This window comes from Diorhabda carinulata, chromosome 5, assembly GCF_026250575.1.
Source record: "Diorhabda carinulata isolate Delta chromosome 5, icDioCari1.1, whole genome shotgun sequence".
In the NCBI taxonomy this organism is placed as follows: Eukaryota; Metazoa; Arthropoda; class Insecta; order Coleoptera; family Chrysomelidae; genus Diorhabda; species Diorhabda carinulata.
This window is the reverse complement of record NC_079464.1, coordinates 12,711,048-12,731,755: the sequence shown is the minus strand read 5'-3', so window position 1 is coordinate 12,731,755 and position 20,708 is coordinate 12,711,048. Positions and strand designations below refer to the sequence as shown.

Here is a 20,708-nt window from a genome sequence, read left to right as displayed (position 1 = left end):
TATAACAGGTCACGATTGAACAACTCTATTATATTGCTTTACATAACATCTCAATCAATTAGAAATTTAGAAACATATATATAGAGAAATCATTTATTTTGATATAATTTACACACTTTATTTAACATCAAAATTTATATTATCCGCGACTACGCTAGATTTTTACCTGTCCAGAGGTTCGCAGTTGTAAATAAGATGACGCCACTAAGCGATTGATGGGGAATGTTCAACTACATGAACCAAATAGCGACGATCTTTGATCCCGAACGAGAGTTGTTATACCACTCTGATGAGACGTAATAACGTCGAAACTAGTCAGTGGTTACAAACCTCTTCTTGCGATTGCGAGTCATTGGGGATGTTAATATCCACAAAAATCTCTTCAGATGAGATGTTATTCAATATTCGTCGAGGCAGTAGCCCGGAAAGTACATAGTTATTTTCTGCTTTGAAGAACGGCAGAATACATTTACGAAATGTTGAATTTAGTTTATATTTTTTTAATTTCTTATTTCTTAGACATTTTGATGTGTTTATGTTTCTAAATGTTTTTGATTTTAGGTCTCTTATGTTTCTCTCTCTTATATCTGTTTTATAATTAGTTTTTTTTAAACCAATTTTTAAGAGATTGATGAGAAATTGACGTTTCGACTTTTCTTTATGTCTTTATAAAATATTTTGAGTAACATGGAAAGGTTATGTACTTAAGTGTTTGAGTGTTTGATTGTTATATCCACTGTGTTGGACTTTATGAGATTTATCGTGTTTTCGAAAACGATGTGTGTATTCAGATTCGATATAATTGAAACTACATTCAAATTCGTAATTTGTTTATTATTTTTTTTGTTTTAAAGAAAAAACATATAATAAGTAAATTCGAAAGTTAGTTTTAAATATTTAGAAGAAATTTATAATTAGTATTTCTGCTTACGATAAAATACTTACATTATATTCGTCGTCCTTTAAAAAAACTAAACCTATATCTAAAGATGCATACCAGACTTTAAAATGTCGATTACTTTATCTTATCCATAAACAGTGGGAAATACGTTTTATTAACTTTGGAAAGTAACTTTGAAAATGTTCAAGTGGAAATTAGAGTTATTTTCATCTAATCACTTTTACCTAAGTCTATTTAAGTTGAAAATCACTTCTTCCCATTCGCAAGAAGTGATTTTGACGAATGATATATATAAATTCATCTAAATAGTCATTCTGTTATTTAACCTCAACATAAGCTTAACCAAATATTCTTTTTGTTGATATTAAAAAAGCTTTTGACTCCCAGATATTCTTTTTGGTAATAATGAACAAGCTTTTTATTCCAAATGTTCTTTTTGTTGACATTAAACAAGCTTTCGACTCCCAGGATTTTTTTTGTTGATATTGAATAAAACTTTGACACCCAGGTATTTTTTTATGATATTAAGGTACTACTACCGGTTTTAGGATTTGCATTCAGAATTTAATGAAAGTTGGAATTTTAATATATTATTATAAGACGAGTTAAATTTTCAGGGGTCTACAGAGAACCGAAAAAAAAAATGTTTGCCTTTTCCATTGACGCTTATAGGACTTCCGAATTTATTTCATAAAGCGTGGCATTCAGATTTCAATGGAAGTATCATCAATGTAAAGATAAACATTTTAGTTACATGAAATTTGAACCTCAGAGCTATATGTATGATAACGCTGCGGACGAGATTATGATGCGCGCGAAATTTGAATGTTACAGAACGCGGTATGTGGAGATATTAATGTTATAAACTTCTTTTTCTTTATGCGGCGTTGCCAAATATAAATACTACGCTAATCAAACTACACAGAGCACTCATTTGACACTTGTAATTTCGTAATCTCTTTCTTCTATCAGCTCACGGTGTGGTCGGAAAATCTAAGCTTTAGATTATATACAATTTATCCTATGGGAACCATGTCACCTGGATTTTTCTAATTACGTTTTATAAAATACGAACTAGTTCATTCAACAATATCATATAAATTTCTCAAATTTCTCATTTTCTAAACTTTTTGATATATTAATGTATCTAAATGTTCTTGATTTTAGGTCTCTTCTGTTTTTTTTTCAATAGTTTTTGGAGGAAAGATAAAAACTAATTTTAAAACAGAAGAGACCTAAAATCAAGAACATTTAGATGCATCAGTCTCGTATATAGATATTCATATTTTATATAATGCCGGTTATCAAACGACGAAAATCTTTTCTTTACAAAAATATACACCCCACAGCGACCTGAATAGTAAACAACTTGTCAAGGTAGCTCTGTATTATAATATTTAATTCTCAGAATCAGTGAATCATTTGAAAGTATAGATAAAAAACAACAATATATAAAAAATTAATCCCTTGGAATTACACATAATAATGAAAGTAAATAGAGTATTAAAAATAATTCGAAATATTCTCTCTATAATTATCAGGTAAGTACTTTTAGGAGGGTTTCCGTTTTACACTCAGTAGTTAGTTGCGAGCGGTGTACTAAAGGTTGATTACCATAGTTGGATAGCCACGATACTCTTCGTATAGCCTGGATAAATTACAATTGGAAATGTAAAACGAAATCACCCCATTAGGGTGGAGAGCTGGTTAGGTTAGTTAAGAATAGCTCTTTAGATAACCACCGGGGTATTGGAAGGACCCTTTTCGATGCAAAGAAAAACTGGTATCAGCACTACATAAAAACAGTGTGATTGTGTATGGCACGTATCATTCAAGACAAATATGTGAAATTCCAATTGAATATTTTAAAGTAGATATACAGAAGTTTCTACTTGAACATGGTTCATATTTCGAAGAGCATTATAAAAAGAAGAAGAATATACTGTAGACGAAATGGCCAAGAAGAATGGTCACATTGTTTTAAATCCAATCGAGTTAATAAACTCCCAACTAAAAAGACAGACAAGGACTAATAACATTTAAAAAAAATTCCTCCACCGTTGTGGATTTGATAATGAAAGAAAGTTCAAACATTAGCACCAAGTGTTAAAAGTTGAATACAAAGGTAATTTAGAACAACTGCCGGAAGAAATAACTACACCTCAAAAGCTTGATATACTAAGATCGGAAATTGAAAATGCTTTAAAACTTCCCCAAAACAAAAAATCACCTGGTGCGGATCAAATAGCGGCAGAGTCTTGCCAAGGAGGGAATAAAAATATTTCACAAAATCTTATATAAAAAAACAGGACAATACTCTGAAAATTGGGGAGAGTCACTGTTTATTTCAATATTAAAAAAAGTTACGCCCTTTGAGTGCAATAACTACAGAACGGTTTCTTTTATCTTTCACGCTAGCATGATCTTCCTGCATATCTTACATAACCGTCTCAAACTATTTCTTTTGCCACAGCTTTCAAAGGAGTAAGCAGGTTTTGTGCCAGGGAAAGGAACTAGAAAACAAATATCAAATATCGGGCTTGTCTGTATCTCTGTTTTGTATATTATCAAAAAGCGTTTGATAAAGTTAACTGGAGCTATCTTTGGACCATAATAGAGGAAATGGGAACGCCAAAACACGCCTAATGATAGTTGATAGTCAAGACAACAATTCTCCACAAACATCAGAAATTGCAGGTTACGAAGTGAACAATTTTAACTATCTTGGTTCCTTAATTACCAACACTGGGAAATGCGAAAGCGAAATATGCCGCCGTCTGACTATGGCAAGTTCAGCGACTACCAAGTTTCATAAAATACGGAAAGATAAATCTATCACGAAAACAACGAAACTCCGTATAGTTGATACTCTTATCTTTCCAATTGCAATGTACGCAGCGGAAACATGAACTTTAAACAAAGCAGATAAAATAGAGGTTTTCGAAATGTGGATTTATAGATTAATCTTACGAGTTACCGTATTACAAGAAATTGGTCCACGTACAAGGCTGCTAACCAAAATAATGTATCTGCAGTACCTGGGACATATAGTTAGAAGATCAGGAATAATGGAAAGATTAATCATAGAAGGGAAATAGGAGGCAATCGGCCAAAAGGCACATCTCCGACTAGATGGGTAGTCCAAAGAAAACCCTCAATAAATATGAGATCGTATCATGCCGAAAGATTACACAAGATAGGCAAGCATGGAAACAATTGCTGAATCAATGGAAAGAGGGGGAGGATTGAAAGTTGAATACCAATATATGCAACGTGCACCAATTTTAAATAGACTTCGATTTAAACGAAAATGATTCTGAAGAAGATGCATGTGATGCTAGTTATTGAGAATAATTGTATTGTAGTAGAAAAAACAATTATTCACAATTTTATTATTTTCCATATCTATAATTTTGAAAAATTATACTTAATTATGATTTTACTTACAGGTATTCAAGAAAAACAAAAAATCTTAACAAACAAAACTTTGAAGCAACAAATTCATATTTCTATTTAATTTTACTGAAATTATCTTCGTTTGTGTAAGTGCAATTCTTAATGATGAGTTACTTATCTACGTTTGAAAATAGTTTATGGTTTTACCAAGTGAGAACATTTTCGATATTTAATGTCCGCTATTATATCATTAAAATTTTTTTTTACTAAGGAAAGTCTAAGTTATTTATGATTTCAGACTATATATGACAAATTATTTAGTTCAACAAATAGATGACGCTTTTTTCTAATACATAAACATACAGGATTTACTAAAAACGAACATTTAGACATTGAACTAACTAAATTATCATATTTTTTAAGTCTGGTATATAATATTTATTTACATGAAAATATAATTACTTTTTGTTGAGATTAATTATCTATTTGGCCAGTCAAAACCTTACTAACCAAATTCCTTAACGTTAATTGATAAAATTTTAACTTCGTCTGTTTCTTAGATTACTGTCAAACTGGATAAAAATATTGGAGTATCTAATATCTATAATGCCTTAATATTGTTAAGATTCGGTTTCCATTCGTATTCTCGCCGATTCTCTAGATCTGTTGTGTACTTCTGCAGTTCTAAGTGTGACACCGAATATGTCTTCATGGTATCTATTCTCATCCTACAAGTAAAATAAAAATATGATTTACAAAAATATTTCTCCATTTTTCAACATATACAACCGGCAAAACACTTGTACCTCTCATGTATAGCAATTGATTTGCAAAAATATAATTGCGCAATCAACATTTAGTTAAAAAAGATCGAAGGACATGATTATCTTTATCTATATACCACCGAGACGTTAAGAGATTACCTCGAAAATGTCATTTTAGACCAATTATTTAACCAATGAGACTTTTACGACTATGGCCATACTAAATCCATCCAACAAACAGAGCGACTCAAACAACAATCGATGCTGGTCGAGAGAGATTCGTTGGTTAAAGTTTGGTAGGATAAGGAGAATTTTTGTAAGGAATGTGGTTTGTTTGAGTAGGCCCTGATTTAGAAATAGTTCCTCTGCAGGGCTAGGTTTGTGGTGGTTTTGTTGGATTGTGTTTGTATAACTATATCTGAAGGAAGATTTTGGCCGAATGAAAACTAAGTGAGACTTGTTAGCAAAAACGGTTCTTCTCGGTTTTAATATTATTTTTTTGCTTATTTTAGGGGTTTTATTTTTTTTATGTGTGTGGGCGGGTGTATCGTCGGTCATTTGGCTGAAGAACTGGTTCACTAGGTTACAGGGATACCGCAGAAAGCCTGCAACATCCGTCGATCGACGAAACTGTGTAGGGTGGGTGTTAGGGGGGCGGAATTTATCTTATGGATAAGGGAGTGCCGGCGAGGAGTCTGCCGGTAAAGTTGGTTTTAGTTTTACCAAAAAAGGGGATTGTACCTCACAAGAAGATACTTGGCTTTTGGATAAATGGAGTTGTATTCGTAGGTCGAAGAAAATAAACATCCTTACGCTGGTCAATCAGATTTAACTGTAATCGGCCGGCGGTATTAATAATTTTTGGTATATTGCGGGTCGGAACTGTCAATTTTTGCTGGTATAATTAAATATATCTTTAGTGTGTTTTAATATTCAATATTTTGGAAATTTCAGATATTGATAAAGCTAAAAAAGCTACAAATTTGTGTTGGCACAGTCCGTCAAAAATAAGACTACAAAAACTGCATTTTGATATTAACGAAAAAAATGTAATTTTGAACATTTACAAAAATGAAGTTGAAGCAAAACCTTCAGTCGATGAACTCGTAAGTAGAAGAAAATATTTGGATACGAATTTGGAAGAGTTAAATTCGTATCTATCTTCATTTTGCAATAAATTGCATATCTCATTTTGTATAAAATTCAGAGTTTTTTCAAATTTTTACAATACTGACATTGAAACCAGTTCCAGAAAAAACATACCCTTAATTGCAGCATATAAGACTGAACATCAGCATCGTTCAATTCTCCATAATTCTGAATTATATTTCTTAAAGTTTGATAAACATTTTCTGCCATAGTGATATCCCCACAAATATAAAAGTGTCCTTTCTCTCCTACAAGAAGTCGATAGATTTCAGCTGCTTCTCTCACAATCAAATCTTGAACATATGTCTAAAACCACAAAAATAATAATTTTTTTATTAATATCAATTATTATTATATTAGCACTTACTCTAGGTATATTAGGTTCCCTAGAAAGAGCGAGAAACACTTTATCGAGTACACCTATACGTTGCATTTCTTCTTTTTCTTCTCTATATAATTCCATATCTTTGGTTCGACAACCAAAGAAAAGCCACATCTTCCCAATTTTCTGTTTTTTCTTCAACAACATAGTTCGTTCTTGCCAAAAAGCTCTGAATGGCGCTATGCCAGTTCCTGGACCGACCATAATAACTGGTACCATTGGATCAGTCGGTAAATGGAATGCAGAAGCGCTAGAAGTATCATGTTCAAATCAGCTTTGATTATTTTAAGGTTGATTTCTATTATATTTGAATGCCTATCAGTGATACTTGTGATACATCAAACTGCCGGTCGTTCAATTTGTTTTTCGACAAGAAAAACACGATTTCATAGTTTCAATATAAACCTCTGAACCTCAATATTGTCAAAATAAGTCATTACTTTTTCATTCAACTTGATTCACTGTTTATCGGAACGATTTTTTGAGCTTTGTAAGAGGGTGCGTTACCTTGATATAAATGATTCATTTTGCGCAAATCACACCTTTTTAACGAACTACACGTTAATGAAAAAAATTATAAACCACTGCGTATATTGTTTGACCAGTGTGAAGGTGATTCACAAGCTATATTCTTTTTATAATATAAAAAACTGCGGCACAGCGCAAATTGTTGGGTTTTGTGGTTGGTCATAGTCAAATGACCGAATTAGCTAAGACAGATTCATAAATACTTAGAGTACTCTTAAAAACCAAAAAGCTATACTTTCTGCAACAGCTTCTAATCTTCTATAAAGCCCAGATTCATCCATATTTGGAGTAGTGCTCGCACATTTGAGGCGCTAGCTTCCCAAATATATCCGGAGGAAACTCGACTTACAGGCGATTTAGAATAGACCAGAAACCTGGACAGTTTGGAGCAGAGATGGAAGGTCCCTGACATGACTCTTGTTTATCCATATTATCATCTCTTCCGAGCTGTTCAATATAACCCCAAATAGAGGAGTATCTACAAAGCCTGCTCGACAGACAGACGTGGTGCATGAACACCGAGTTCGTCTGCAAACGCCAAGTAAATCTACGAGGAATCCTTTGATTGGTGCAAGCCTGTGAAATCAGCTACTAATCACTACAACATACAGTTCAAGATCAATATCCACTGTCATCTCCACACGGCAGGCACCAATTGAACTACTAGAGTAGTTTAGGGGTTTACCATCTTGTGCATTTTTACATAAGAAAAAAGCTTATTTAAGGACAATATTTTAGAATTTTTCCGAGCTAACTGTACCCAGTCTATTCTATTTTTAGACGCCTTCCACGTGGGCCGTTTTTAAGACTTGTATGACTAATTTTAAACATAGTGGGCCATATTTCCGTTGCCCAAATTGAAGTATAAAACAATTCATAAGCACTTTTAAAAGTTGGAAGTGGGATATGCAAGTTATATTATACAAAAATAATAGGATGTATCTATTTTTAACAACTGAGAATATCTTAATTAACCGATTTATTTTCACTAGTATTCATAAAAACGTAGTACCACGTTGAGAAAACTAAAAAAATTAACGTAATACAGTGTAACAGTGCATAACAAATCGGAAGGGAACGAGTAAATATTCGTTATATCAAATAATTCGTTAAAGTAAGTTTGCTCTAGTAGTATATTATATAAAGAGTGTTCGCTGGCAGAATTAAGGAAACGAGAGTGAAATAGAATTACAGCTCGTGCTGTACACAGTTTTGAAAATGAATTGATGCTTCTAGATGGTGGTTAGCCGTGTGTAATCTGTAGATTTTTGACATTTTTAAAACAACATAGTTTTCTATATTTTCTGTGATGAATGGCTTAAGTTTGTAGATCCCAGTACAATTTATTCCTGGGAGTAGTGTTAAGGGAAGTTTATATCACCATTACATTTAGAAAGATAAACTTTTGTTAGGTAATAATTCGGTCAATTTAAACATTCGAAGTTACATAAATTCCCATCAAGCTGAAAATCGGTTAGATTATTTAAAATACAATTGAATATAAAATTTGAATGTTCCACATCATTTCCGTTTATGGAAAAAATTATATTCAAGGTCAAAGATCAGAAAAATGAGTTTTTCGCAAGTTTTAGTGAAACTGTGAGTTTTATCATAAAAATACCTCAAATAAAAATTGTAGATCATAAAATTATCTACAAAAAAATGTATCAATACTTTTTACTCTACAGGTTACCGTTTCTGAGATACTCGTATCATGATTTAAAAAGTTGTCGTATTTAATGGTTTCACCAATATATTTTCAGGAGTAAATTTTTCTTACAACATTGAAATGAATCGAAACTTGTGAGTATTTGTAAGAAATTTCTGTTGACTGGTGGTGGGAACTGTCTTGAATTCATCAAATAAATTATCAATTGATGAAGATGTTACTAAAGTTCGACGATGTTTGTATGCGTCAGCTTTGATATTTCTCGTACAAACATTATAATTTTACAACGTCTTGAACCGTTATATCCCAGAAACGGTGGGTCGTAGGAAAAAACCTATTGACACGTTTTTTATGAATAGTTTTATGACCTACAATTTTTGTCTGAGATATTTTTATGGTAAAACTTACCGTTTTGCTGATAATCGCGAAAAGCTGAAAACTTTGACCTTAAATAAAATTTTTTCCATACACAGAAATTATAAGGAATTCATTTGTATTTTAAACAATTTTACTGATTTTCAGCTTGACGGGAATTTAGCTTCACTCTTATTTTTTAGTCTAATTTGACCGGACTATAAACATTTATAGAAAAGTCCAGTTTGATCGGTGTAAAAGATGTCTTCGGGTCGTATTCGACGGCCAGCTTTTACAGTTTGTCTTTTCACTCATCACACTTTTTTTGGGAAAACTATCTCGTTCCGTTTTTTGAAATTCTGAAGCCACCAGTTGATGGCACGGAGCTCTGCATATCCTAGTACAACTGCAAATTGATAGGCCTTTTCATGAATGATAGAAGCATTGTTTTGACCACTTCAACCACTCGCATTATTTTAATCTTCTACTTGCTTCAGAAAATTACGTTACTAAGACATTGCAAGTACTCAATCTTTCACGTGACGAGCAGTACTGTTTACATCAAACCAAACACTGATTGTATCGAGACTGAATAACATATGTACTATGGAGTTAAGGGTTATATTTGAGGGAACTTTATCCAAGGGTTTTGGGTTAACAGAATTCGTTAAGTACAAGTATTCACACTTCGTTGGGAATCGTAATATTGAGGTACGTTATATTAAGGTTGCACTGTATTACCATCTCTAATTAAATAGTTATTACGTGGTACGACGTTTATTATTTAATACATTGTTCAAATATTTATTTCCTTACCTTCTCACAAATACAGAAACATCTGATCCCAATGGGACGCCCTGCAAGTAATTTGAACATACCCCATAATGTGAGGCACCTTGACCGTCTAAAATTAAGGGGATCAACTTATTTAAAGATATTATTAAGAGATAGTTGAGGGCCTACAATAGATTCATGTCATTATAAACTGGTTCCTCACCTTGTGTTTTATAAACAACTACTGCTACGGTCAAGTGGGTTTCTTTGGGATTCATCATCGGACTGGAAGATATTGAATAAAATCTAGGTTGAAGTATGCTTAGTTGAGCTATAAGAATAGGTGCGAATGGTCGAACAGACGGAAACTGTTCCAAAACTTCCAAAAGATGTGGATATCTCCAATGACGCCAGTCTTCATAAGCACTAGAGTCCTTTTGAGAATGGAGAGTATAATTATTACAAGCCTTTGTAATTAAGAAAATAAGACGTTTTTACTTACAGTAGCCAATAAATTAAGATCTATAGCTTCTTCTCCGTTGGTCGCTATCGAGGCAAAATATTGAAGTAAATTTGGCGTAGGAGGAGTCGTAATGTCCAAATACTGCGAGAACAATTCTCTGATAGAACAACTGGGTAAACGTTCATGTGGTTTCCAGCTTCTTACGATACCTATTCAAACAATCAAATACTTCCAAATTACTTTGTCAGTTATTCGAAAAAAGGAAAAAACAAGTTTCGAAGTACACGAAACCCAGTTTTAAGAAACTGAAAAATGGTATACTTAATTAATTTTAAAATTAGACGAAGATCCTCTGCCCTAAACAAACTCAATTTTGATTATTGTGGTGTCATTGTTAGTTGTAAAATAAAATGCAGTAGCATGATTTTATCTTTACAATATAAGATACGAGACTTCCCATTGCAAACTATATAGTAAACAACTTGCTCAAATTCGCATTACAATATTCAATATTCAGAATCAGTGAATAATTCAAAAGTATAGATAAACAACAACATTTAACAAAAAATTAATCTCTTGGAATTTATTGAGAATATTTTCTTCATCAGGTAGATATTTTTAGGAGGGTTTCTGGTTCACAGTCAGTAGTTAGTAATCAGCAGTACAAGTGTGCGGTGTATCAAAAGTCAATTATTTTTAAAAAAAATTTTTTGAAAAATAAAGTATGTGACAACCGTGGCCTCAAGCTTGTTCTTTGGATTTGGTTAACGTTCTAGTAGTGCCTAGCATAGAAAGAGGTCAAACAGTTGAAATAAGATGGCGCCATCTGTCAACAGATACTCAAAAAGTAATTTAAAATGCTTGTGGATGAGAAAATTGGTGTCTCACTGAATCGAAAAAGGAATGTATTGAAATATTTTAAAAATTTTCCACTATACGAGACAACCTACAGTACGTTTGTATCAAACTTAATGCCAAATCTTCAATGTTTTCTTGCAGAACTAAAAAGGACGTTCGGTACAAACACTGGGAAGATTTGGACAAAAATATGGTTTTAGATATAAAACAGTGGATAAAAGGGAAACAGTAAAACGAAGTAGTTATTTGATAACTTGAAGAAACGACTAACGAATTCAAAGGAAACAAAAATTGAAGTCATGTTCTGGTCTGGCACTACCAGTCCCAGCTTGACTAGCGACGTTACATCAAGAGGCGTTGAAGAGTTCAATATAAGTATATTCAAAGAAAAATAAAGAATTCAATAGTAAAAAACTAACATGTCCAGATATACGTAAACCTTAAGTGGACCAGGGATTATTTTGCTTGAACAATTCAACGCCAGTCTGGTCAGTACTCTAATAAATCTAGAAAATTGAAAGTCAAAATCAGTTGTTAGATATAGTTTGCCAAAAGCATTTATAATTATCGATTTACCGAGAATTTTTTTAATACCGCTTCATGATCGGAGAGACTTGAAGCCAGTACAGTCGATAGATTTTGGATCATACGATGACTCGACATAGTCTGTAGTACCAAAATTGGTTTTAGTTTTACTGTTAAGATGCCTAACTATACCAAAAAAATCAAAAAACGACCGAAGGCTTTTTTGAGTAGCACATACACTGGGAATGTCAATACTGCAATCGCTACATAAAATTAATTTGCCTTTCAGACTCAATTAAGGTCGGTAGTTTATGCACGTATGCACTTCAGCTCCTGGTGCTCTGTTAATAAAAACAATATAGAGGTTATAAGTATCTTAGTAGATGATAGAAAAATTCAAACACTTTTTCAGATATTAAATTATTGAACTGTTACTTCAGGGGCATAACACAAGCATGAAATTCTTCACTAGCATTTTAAAGGAGAGACTTGAAACACAAATAACGAATAGGAAAAAACAACATGGTTTCAGACGAAACAGATCCACGATCAACGCCATATTCATTATTCCATCGAATTTAATACACCAGCGTATGTCTGCCTCATCGATTTGACCAAGGCATTTGATAGGGTCTGCCTCTCCAGTATCATAAATATACTGATATCGAAAGAAACGTCATACAACATCGTAAGAGCAGTCCGCAGTTCAATACGAACAACATGACCAAAGTAAAGACAGGAGACACTTATACGGAAGAGATACCAACACCAGGAGGTATCAAACAGGGTGACAGCCTCAGCCCATTTTTTAATGGACAGAATTATAGAGGATGCATCATCACTAAATATGGGATACCGAATGGGGCAGAATAGAAGAATGTCCACGGAAAAGCTGGACGACCTATAGAGACAACTACACAAATTCTTCCGACTCAGCCAAGCAATAAATAGGGCTAAATACACAGAAAAAACGAAAAGCGTAACCATTGCTAAAGAGCCCACATCATGTGAGCTGGTAGTTGAGGATAAAATCATCGAACAAGTCTCACAATTTAAATACCTCGGTATGGACCTGTCGAGTTATCAAGACCCAGTGAAGGACCTAAGAAGCCAGATCAACAAGGCGACTGCCATATCGGGCTGCTTAAGGCCGACAATATGGGCGAACGAATACATGCGAAAGGATAGCAAGGTTAGGATCTATAAGACTTGTATCAAACCAATAAAATAAAAAGCATGCTTTGGCTAGCCGAACTGAAAACGTTCAAGACTGTAGTGGGAAAAACAAGAGTAGATCGAATCAGGAACACTGACATCAGGGAAAAATATGGGATGCAAGACATAGTAAGATGGTGGAGACAAAGAAAAAGATACTGGTACGCCCACGTGAGAGAATGGAAGAGAGTAAACTGCCACGCATCTTACTTGAAGGGGAATCAATAGATAAAAGGGAACCCGGACGACCACCTAAGAGATGGATGGACAGCTGGCAATCCACCACTCAAGAACTGATACAAAAGAACCTGCAAAATTAACAAATCATGAGATCTTAAAAATGACTAAGAAGAAGAAGTTACTTCGGAAAAGTTGTTGTTTGTGGACATCCTAACTTTATTGTGATTGAATCACTATATTGTATTTTATATAGGAAATATTGAGAATAACTTGTTGCCCCTTCTCTCCTGTTAATAGAAAACGCTCGGTAGCAATTCTTTGAACGTGTAGTTAACATCAATAAACGTTCTTTAATATCTAAAAAAACGAATATTTATCGTGTTTCATTTGGAAAAAAAATATCAATATTCATCAAGGCTTAAGAAAAAGAACAATCGTCATGAGATAAATTAGTTTCATCAAATTTAGCAACTGCGGTATAGTTTTTATTAAAAACAGGCTGATGATTTAACCAATTTTTAATGATGGAAATGATTTTTGGAAAATTGAGAGAATTATAATGATTTGGTATATGTGCTTGTAATAATTATTCAGATCAAGAAAAACAGAGAGAAGAAAATTATAAATCCTGATCTCATTTCGGTTTTGGTTATGCATGAGTGAGTATAAAATAAATTTCTTCGTGGAACGCACCATTAGAAGTATGAGTCTCTTCGAGTATTTGAAGTTCTACGGATATATCAGGGTTAGTAACGCCTTGCAATCTCTTTATAATACCGTCTACAACTTCGGGGCTATTCCTCGCGAAAACTCCAAGATGATCTCCGGGATTGTAGACCAAATTTGAAGAAAACTCTAAAAGTAGTGTCACTTTAGGAGATTTTTCACCGTGAAGATTTTTTCTGCGAATAAGTTTGCAAATGGATGCCTAAAAATAATAAATAATCAATTAATATTACAGATACACATTTTTTTCAATAAAATTATTGATTAGATACATGTATGAACTTACTTTCTTATTATAACATTTGAAAATACCATTTAGATGTGTAGTTTCAGGTTTTTCCAGGAATCTTATATTATTAGCAGTTAGCGATTCAGATTCCAACGTGAGGGCAGCATCCTGAAGGATCTCATCGTCATCTAAGCAAAATGTTTCGCAGGCAACCTATATCATAACAATAATTTTCGATTATTTTCTACTACATTTTCAAATTAGTAGAGTATTGAAACATCTTTTAATACAGTGTTCCGCAAATTTTTTGTGTTCAATGTACACCTAGGAAAAAGGAAATTTCAAAGGTACACCACAAAAAAATCGTTTTTAAGTAATAATTAACAATTTATTTATTGAATCATTGAAAGAATATTTATTATCAATCAACAATTAAATTGTAAAAAAGGTATTTAATGCGAAACATGAGCTTGTTCAATCGAACAAACACAGTTTAAATTTGAAGTGATTTGGAGTTGACAATCTCTTTTGATTTTTATTGTGGTTAGAGTCGAAAATACTAATTCACATAAATAGGTCGTTGCAATAGCAAGCTTAGAAAGCAGAGAATTTTCATTTTTCTTCCTACTCATTTATTGTAAAAACAAGCCCTCGGAGAATGGATTTCGAACCCTGTTCATAGGTTGCAGATCAATCTGGAAATATAGACATTCATTTTCTCTGCAAAAAGTTTCGAACATGAATTTTTTTCCGGATCAGCTGCCATAACATTCGGGAACATTTCATTATTACCCTTGGTAGAGAGATTGATCCATAGTTCCAATTTAGCGCATAAGCTTTGATTCTATCTAACGATGTGATAATATTAGAATTTCTGTCTTAAATTCTTTTATTGAGTTTATTTATGTGTGTGTGTGTGTCTCTGGTAGAGACTTCATCATAACAGCTTTCCTGTATAAAAAACAATGCCGTTTTTCAACATTAGGTTTTGTTTAGCAGCTTTAGTTATAAAGCATCTATCCGTTCCTGCTGCCACGTCTGAGCTAATACTTGTACAGTTACCTCATTCCAAATTATATTCATTAAAATATTCATCCCTTACTTTGAATATTTCTTCACCAGCTGTATAGGTAGGCAGTGGCAAACAAAATTAACAAAAAACTCTCATTTTTTCAATCAACTGCCGATGCAGGTATTTTTTCAAATTCTTTAGCAGTTTTTTGGCTAATCATTATCTTGACAATTTATTGGCATAGACGCAGAACTGAAGTTTCGGGATAAAGTGCGGCTTTTTTGCTTTAACTAACATGTTAATGTTCACGGAGCTTGCCTTGTCTGAGTTGTTGAAAGACAAAAGATGAACTCACGAGATTTATCTGCTTCTCCGATTGATCCTTCAAACGTTGAAAATACGTTTATCTTTTTGGACAACTTATGTGTCTTTAGTGGTGAAATGTCGTATTAATCTACTGAGCACCATGAAATTATTACATAAAGTTTCTCCGCATTCAAGACATGTTTGTGTAGGACAAGATTTGTCTCCGCAATATGTAAAACAATAACTTATGTAGCTTTGTCGATGAACAATTTTTGGGCTTTATTTTTGTTGACTATTTTTCTTTTTCATCACTTTCTGTATTTGTTTCACCTTTACATATAAGTTTATGACTTTGTAACTTATGTCAGTGCTGTACTTTACCGTTAATCCCGTGGTTCTTGTCACATTGACGTAACTCTAGAAGCAAGTAGTGCGTGTTTTTTATTGAAGCTTCTAGTTGTGGATTAATTTTAAATGGAGTGTGTAAACTAATATTTTCAGCATATTTTACTCAAGGAAAAAAAAACTGCTGCGGCTCACAAAGAAATGTGTGAAGTTTATGGTGCTGATTGCTTAATAAATCGTACGTGTCAGAATTAGTATGAAAAATTTCGTTTTGGAGTTGTTTACCTCAAAGATGACCAACGTTTTGATCGGCAAACTGAAGTTGATGATGACCAAATCAAAGTCATAATTGAAGAGGATCCTCATATAACTGTTCGAAGAAACTACATGTATCGCATACAACAATTGAAAAACACTTAAAATGTCTTTTGCTAGTTAAGAAGCTTGAAATTCAGGTACCTCACGAATTGAGAGGAATTCATTTAATACACAGAATGAACATTTGGGATATGCACCTTAAAATAAATGGGAGCGAACCTTTTTTGAAAAGAATCATCATTGGTGATGAAAAATGGGTCTTGTATAGTGACAGTTCGATAACGATCATGGATCAAACACGATGAATCAGCATAAACCACATCGAAAGCTGAAGAACAACAAAAAAAGCTTGTGATGTCAGTTTGGTGGCATTACGAAGGTCTTAAGTTTTTTTAACTACATTCAAAGAATCAATTCTGATGTTTACTGTCATCAATTGATGAAACTGGATGAAGCAATCGAAGAAAAACGGCTAGAATTGTGAAATCGGAAAGGCCTGATACATCTTTGACAACTAGTGGGAAACTATTGGAGCTTATCTAGGGGCTATAAGGTTTGCCACATCCCCCATACATCCTATCTGATTACCATTTATTTCGGAGGCTGCAGAATTTTTGAATGGTCAAACTTTCACAAATGACGATGATCCTGGTTCAGGTTTTTACTGATGAGGAGTAGAAATTTTATGAGCGCGGAATCATGAAGCTTAAAGAAAGATGCCAAAGGGCTTTGAGCAAAATTTAAAATATATAATTGATTCAAAACTATTCTTTATTAAAAAAAAGTGTTTTATTTTCTACTATAGAACCGAAATTACTTTGTCGCTATGTCTGTTTACCTTTTTTGTTATTGTTTTCTTGAATAGAGATGAAGTTTTTAAAAATGGTGAAAAGTGGAAGAAAATAGTAGTACGTTGGAAATTATTGGAAAAGCAATAGAACATAACGAAAATGGAAGGAGAAATAACTTACGCTTTAAAGAAAATTACGCTGAACAAGAATATCTATATATATATATATATATATATATATATATATATATATATATATATATATATATATATATATATATATATATATGGCGCGGAAGTCATCCCTTTAGGTACATTTTGCGTTTAAACAATCAAATAATTAATGATTTTTCAGTGATTGTATGTAATATTTGAATTAATTGTTGAAACCTAACCTAACCTAAGCTACATACTTCTCTACAAAATGGAATTCAATCACAAGTAGAGGTTGCTGTTATCGAAAACTCTTCTATGATTTTTTTCTTGATGAGGTGGTTCACAATAAATAAAATAAGCGATGATTCCACATAAAGTTTGTATATTTATTCGAATTTGTTTAAATCGATTGCCATTTAATGCATTTATTGTCCAATTGCACCACACTCTTTTTATCTTCTGTTTTCGCTTAGCACTGAAATATGTATAAGTACAGTGAAACTTTAACGTTTCACGATTTAGTGAAGTCATCGAACTACATTTACAACAAATAATTTCACTTCTTATCACTTTACAATCAATTAAATAATTTATTTATTGATCACGATCATCAATAATACCTAAAAATTTTCAACAATTAATTTAAATATAACAATTACTGAAAAATTATTACAATTGTTTAATTCTTTAAACGCAAAAAAGTACCTGAAGGGATTATTTCCGCGCCCTATATATAAATATATTCTTGTTCAGCGTAATTTTCTTTATAACATACTAAAATTTTAACGAAATCGGATGGGTGTAACCTAATCTAGATAATTACCAAAGTTAAATAAATACTTTTTATATAACCTTAAAATTTACATGCAAAATCCAAATAACTGAGTTTTTGTTTATCTATTTTTCTATTTTTTAGGAATCTTGGTGCAAGCTTCACTTTTCATATCCCAAAAATATTGTCATTTTTTTATTAAGAATATTCAATTTTTTTTGTCTTTTGTCGTAATATGGGAAAAATACTCTAAAAAAAGATTGTAAAGATTAAAAACTCTCCAAAGAAAACATGTTGAGATTATTATTATAGCAGTATCGTAAAACATCCCAAATTTTTTTACCGAAGTGTTAGTTCTAGTCTATCGTTTAAGTTAGGGCCATATTAATTCGATTGGATTCAAAACAATGTGTCATTTCGTCTACAGTATATTTTTCGACAATTTTTTTATTTTTACAACCTCTATGAGTTGAATATTTGTTTCTTCGAAACATAAATCTTCAAGTAGAAGCTCTTGTATATCTGTTTTGAAAAAATATTCAGTTGGAATTTTTCGAATTTTTCTTGAATGATACAAGGCGTTATCTAACACAATTATACTGCATGTGGTGCTGCACCATTTTTTTAAATATGACTTGAAAAAATCCCTCAATATTCTGGTGGTAACCTAAAGAGCTATCCATATGTGTTTACCTCTGGAATTACCTCTCCAATTATCATTTGTCAGGGCTCCATGAACAGTATCGTTGGTGTCAAACCATTACGATATATATTCGTTTCTCCACTTTATCAAACAACTACTTTCTATAACTGTTTACCTTTGATTCACTGTTTTATATTTTAAACCATATTTTTCTTTTAAATCTTGAATATTTTGCATTATGTTTGATGCGAGCAGACTGTAGGTTGTTTCGCATATCCAAGGAATTGATTTTTTGTGAAACGTTGTAGTTTATCTATACTTTTTAATGATTCATTGATTCTGCAAAATAAAGCTTGTAATGTGGACCCGGACAAGTTGTTTACTATTCAGTTCGCAATGGTGAGTCTCTTATTTCTTTTTGGAAAGATTTTCGCTATTTGATGAACGGCATTATTGTAAAAGGACTCAATTAGATTAAATTTTTTTTTATTGTATATTTACTATATCGATAAATATTGATGAAACACTCGTTTTTAACATAATTCATGGAAAGGAGAAAATAATTAACGTGAGATTAGTTACAAACCTTAAACACTTGTGGTGCCCACTTTTTAAAAGCTTGTTCAAGACCGCATAGTTCATCTCCTGTTGCCAATTTTAATAGTCTTTCACCGCCAAGTTCGCCAAGTAAGTTGTCTACATATTTTCCAAAGGCGCAAAAGTGTGGGTAGGCACTTGATCCCAATGCAAAAACCGCAAATCTATTAAATGAAAGTTTAATAAATTTCGAACTTTAGAAACTTTTCAAATTATGTTAATATTTTTAGATCTTTTTTATATAATGAATTAAAAACATGTTTACAAATTAATTCGAAATGATTCAACAAGAAAGCAGTAGAGGTGAAAGCGAAAGAAATGCAGCAATAAACAAGTTTACGATTATTTATATTATTTGTTCAGATTCATAGATTGAATCTTATCCTACCTCATACTCTATTAACATAACCTCTATCTCCAGCTTCAAGGCAATTATTAAATTCGTTATTCTCAAATCTTTTTTTAAGATTCGAATTGTCAAATACAGGGTGTTTCAAAAAAAGACGATCTTAAATGAATAATATTTGGGGTCTGCTCAGTAAAAAATTTCTATATTCAAGGTATACACATTTTTTCTGATTTTGCCTCAACTGTTGGCAACAATGTATTGAAATTTTATACAAATATCTTTTGGTAGCTGATACATCTAATGAATTTGTTTTCATGTCTGACCCTCATAGAGGCTGCTAGTTTTCTAGTGGTTGCGGCAAAATCGTAAAAAATGTGTGTAATTTTTTTTTCTTCGACGCCCTTTATCTTGAATAAATATGGCGTTACGTTACTGAAGAAACCCCAAATATTTTTCAGTTTTGTATCTACCCTAGAGGCGGGATCACTGTTTTGAAACACTTTGTATTGTGAATGTAGTGAAAAAACTGTAATATCAAGTATTATAAAAAAGAATTTTGAGCAATATTGGTCAATTGCCAGATTCAGTATTTGATAATTTAATGCAATATTTGAAAATAAAAATTTGCAAGCCGACTGAGTGCTGATGCAGTTATATAAAATGTGTCTAATTATAGCGTAGTATCCATTGTTTCATGGAATAAAAGGCAAATAATTGAATTTAAACAAACAATTTGTACTGATTTTTAGTTCTCACACCCATAATTTAACTGAATGATAGCCTACAAACTGTCCTAAGGTTGCTTGACATGATACAACGTGCAATGCAATGCAAGACTCAATATTTCTTGATCAAAAGCTTGCGCAGATGAAGTTGAACTGATTGTTTCATGCAATATCTTGACATTATCGGTTTTGTGCCGGTTTTATTGCATACAAGCTGCAATCTAGTTACTTTTGGCAAACAGATCAGCTGATTTTCGTGAAACTTCGTTATTTTCATTGTTAAACTATGTAGAAAATATGAGTAAAAATTTTAGGTTAGGAATTTGTTTACTTTTACTGTTTACAGAGACTTGCATGCCATTTCTTGCACGTTGTATTGCATTATGTCAAGCGGCGTTTAAAAATCGATGTGATGCGACTTTGCGTGTTTTGAAAGTTTTCGTAATGGTGAAAATATAGAGAATAGTACGTTTCGGATAATATCATTTTACTTGAAATAAAATAATAATACTGAAGGCTTAGCTATCCAAACCATAAATGTTTAACTGTTGTTTTAGGACTGCATATTTTCAAAAACATACA

The 20,708-nt window shown here is 32.4% G+C and overlaps 1 protein-coding gene across 3 annotated transcripts in view; it reads right to left on the bottom strand.

Annotated features, from left to right (window-relative positions):
- Positions 1–1,768: 1,768 nt before the first annotated feature.
- The window catches only part of LOC130893597 (nitric oxide synthase), a 162,612-nt gene continuing 143,672 nt past the window's right edge, over positions 1,769–20,708 (bottom strand). For all 3 annotated transcript variants that reach the window (XM_057799817.1, XM_057799819.1, XM_057799816.1), the window contains 9 exons: positions 19,042–19,216; positions 14,171–14,326; positions 13,852–14,086; positions 10,420–10,589; positions 10,141–10,351; positions 9,960–10,047; positions 6,578–6,842; positions 6,325–6,516; positions 1,769–5,025 (listed from right to left, as the gene is read on the bottom strand). In XM_057799817.1, the coding sequence (XP_057655800.1) occupies positions 4,918–5,025; positions 6,325–6,516; positions 6,578–6,842; positions 9,960–10,047; positions 10,141–10,351; positions 10,420–10,589; positions 13,852–14,086; positions 14,171–14,326; positions 19,042–19,216 (1,600 nt within the window). In that variant the 3' untranslated portion in view covers positions 1,769–4,917. The remainder of the gene's footprint in view (positions 5,026–6,324; positions 6,517–6,577; positions 6,843–9,959; positions 10,048–10,140; positions 10,352–10,419; positions 10,590–13,851; positions 14,087–14,170; positions 14,327–19,041; positions 19,217–20,708) is intronic.